The 1,439-nt window shown below is 48.5% G+C and overlaps 1 protein-coding gene across 1 annotated transcript in view; it reads right to left on the bottom strand.

Moving 5' to 3' along the window:
• USP21 (ubiquitin specific peptidase 21) overlaps positions 1–1,290 on the bottom strand; it is a gene marked incomplete at its 5' end in the record, with an annotated part of 4,722 nt that extends 3,432 nt beyond the window's left edge. The window contains 2 exons of the mRNA XM_015830545.1: positions 928–1,031; positions 1,226–1,290. Coding sequence (XP_015686031.1) covers positions 928–1,031; positions 1,226–1,290 — 169 coding nt within the window. The remainder of the gene's footprint in view (positions 1–927; positions 1,032–1,225) is intronic.
• Between the last annotated feature and the right edge of the window lie 149 nt (positions 1,291–1,439).

Raw genomic sequence — 1,439 nt, forward strand, 5'->3', positions numbered from 1 at the left:
CCCAGTTCGGACAAATGGTTGCCCAATCTCTTCTTAAGGACCTCCAGTGATGAGGAAGGAAGGAAGGAAGGAAGGAAGGAAGGAAGGAAGGAAGGAAGGAAGGAAGGAAGGAAGGAAGGAAGGAAGGAAGGAAGGAAGGAAGGAAGGAAGGAAGGAAGGAAAAGTAGTAAAATCAGAAGCTGATCCACATGCATTAGGCTCCTCTTCCTGCATTCTTTATTTACTATTTATTTACTATACTATTATTTCCAGGAAAACAGAATAGCAGAATAACAGAATCACAGAATAACAGAGTTGGAAGGGATCTTGGAGGTCATCTAGTCCAACCCCCTTCTCAGGCAGGAAACCCTATACCATTTCGGACAAATGTCTGTGCAGTCTCTTCTTAAAAACTTCCAGTGTTGGAGCATTCCCCGCTTCTGGAGGCAGGTGGTTCCACTGGTTAATTGTTCTCACTGTCAGGAAGTTTCTCCTTATTTCTAGGTTGCTTCTCTCTTTGGTTAGTTTCCATCCGTTGCTTCTTGTCCTGCCTTCAGGCGCTTTGGAGAATAGCTTGACTGCCTCTTCTTTAGGGCAGCCCCTGAGATATTGGAAGACTGCTATCATGTCCCCCCTCATCCTTCTCTTCATTAAACTAGACATACCCAATTCCAGCAACCGTTCCTTGTGTGTTTTACCCTCCAGTCCCCTGATCATCTTTGTTGCCCTTCTCTGCACTCTTTCTAGAGTCTCAACATCTTTGTTAGCACGTAGTATTGTATGTGCTGCTGATAATCACCGTTTTATCTCGTCTTCCCCCCCCCCCCCAAAAAAAAGTTTCAAACTGGCAGACACAGTTCTTGCCTGCTCCCATTTTATCCTCGGGGAAACATGTCTGAGGTGGCCCGTCGCTTGGCTGCTGCCCTGGGTGATCCCTTGGAGACTCACCTTGGGGATAGGCAGGGAGAGGTCGCAGAAAACTTCAAAGGTGGTTGACCGGTAGCCGCAGGCCTGACACTTGAGGCAACTCTTCAGCTGGCCAACGAAGAGGTCTGGGGGAAAGAGAGGAGGAGGAGGAGGAGGAGGAGGAGGAGGAGAGAGAAGATAGGAAACGAGGTTCTGTTACTACAAGGATCAGGGTGGAATCTTGGGATCAAAATCGTTTGCCTGTTAGACCCAAAGCAACGGTACGGTCAGTCCTTGCTTAATGACTGCTCTCTTAGTGGCTACGTGAGGGCCTACTCACCTACTATTTTGCTGTCTTCTCTTTCTAAGTAGCGTTTCCACATCTGGTTAGCTTGTTCATCGTCACTGGAAGGAGAGCAGAAACCCAAGGAGGGAGGGGGAGAAAGAAATTGAGAGAGAGGAAGGAAGGGAGGGAGGAAGGGAGGAAGGAAGGAAAAAGAGGGAGGGAGGGAGGGTGATTGGGGGCCAAAATGGAAGGAAGGAAGGAAGGGAGG

Source organism: Protobothrops mucrosquamatus, unplaced genomic scaffold (genome assembly GCF_001527695.2).
Source record: "Protobothrops mucrosquamatus isolate PMUCROS unplaced genomic scaffold, P.Mucros_1.0 scaffold11328, whole genome shotgun sequence".
In the NCBI taxonomy this organism is placed as follows: domain Eukaryota; kingdom Metazoa; phylum Chordata; class Lepidosauria; order Squamata; family Viperidae; genus Protobothrops; species Protobothrops mucrosquamatus.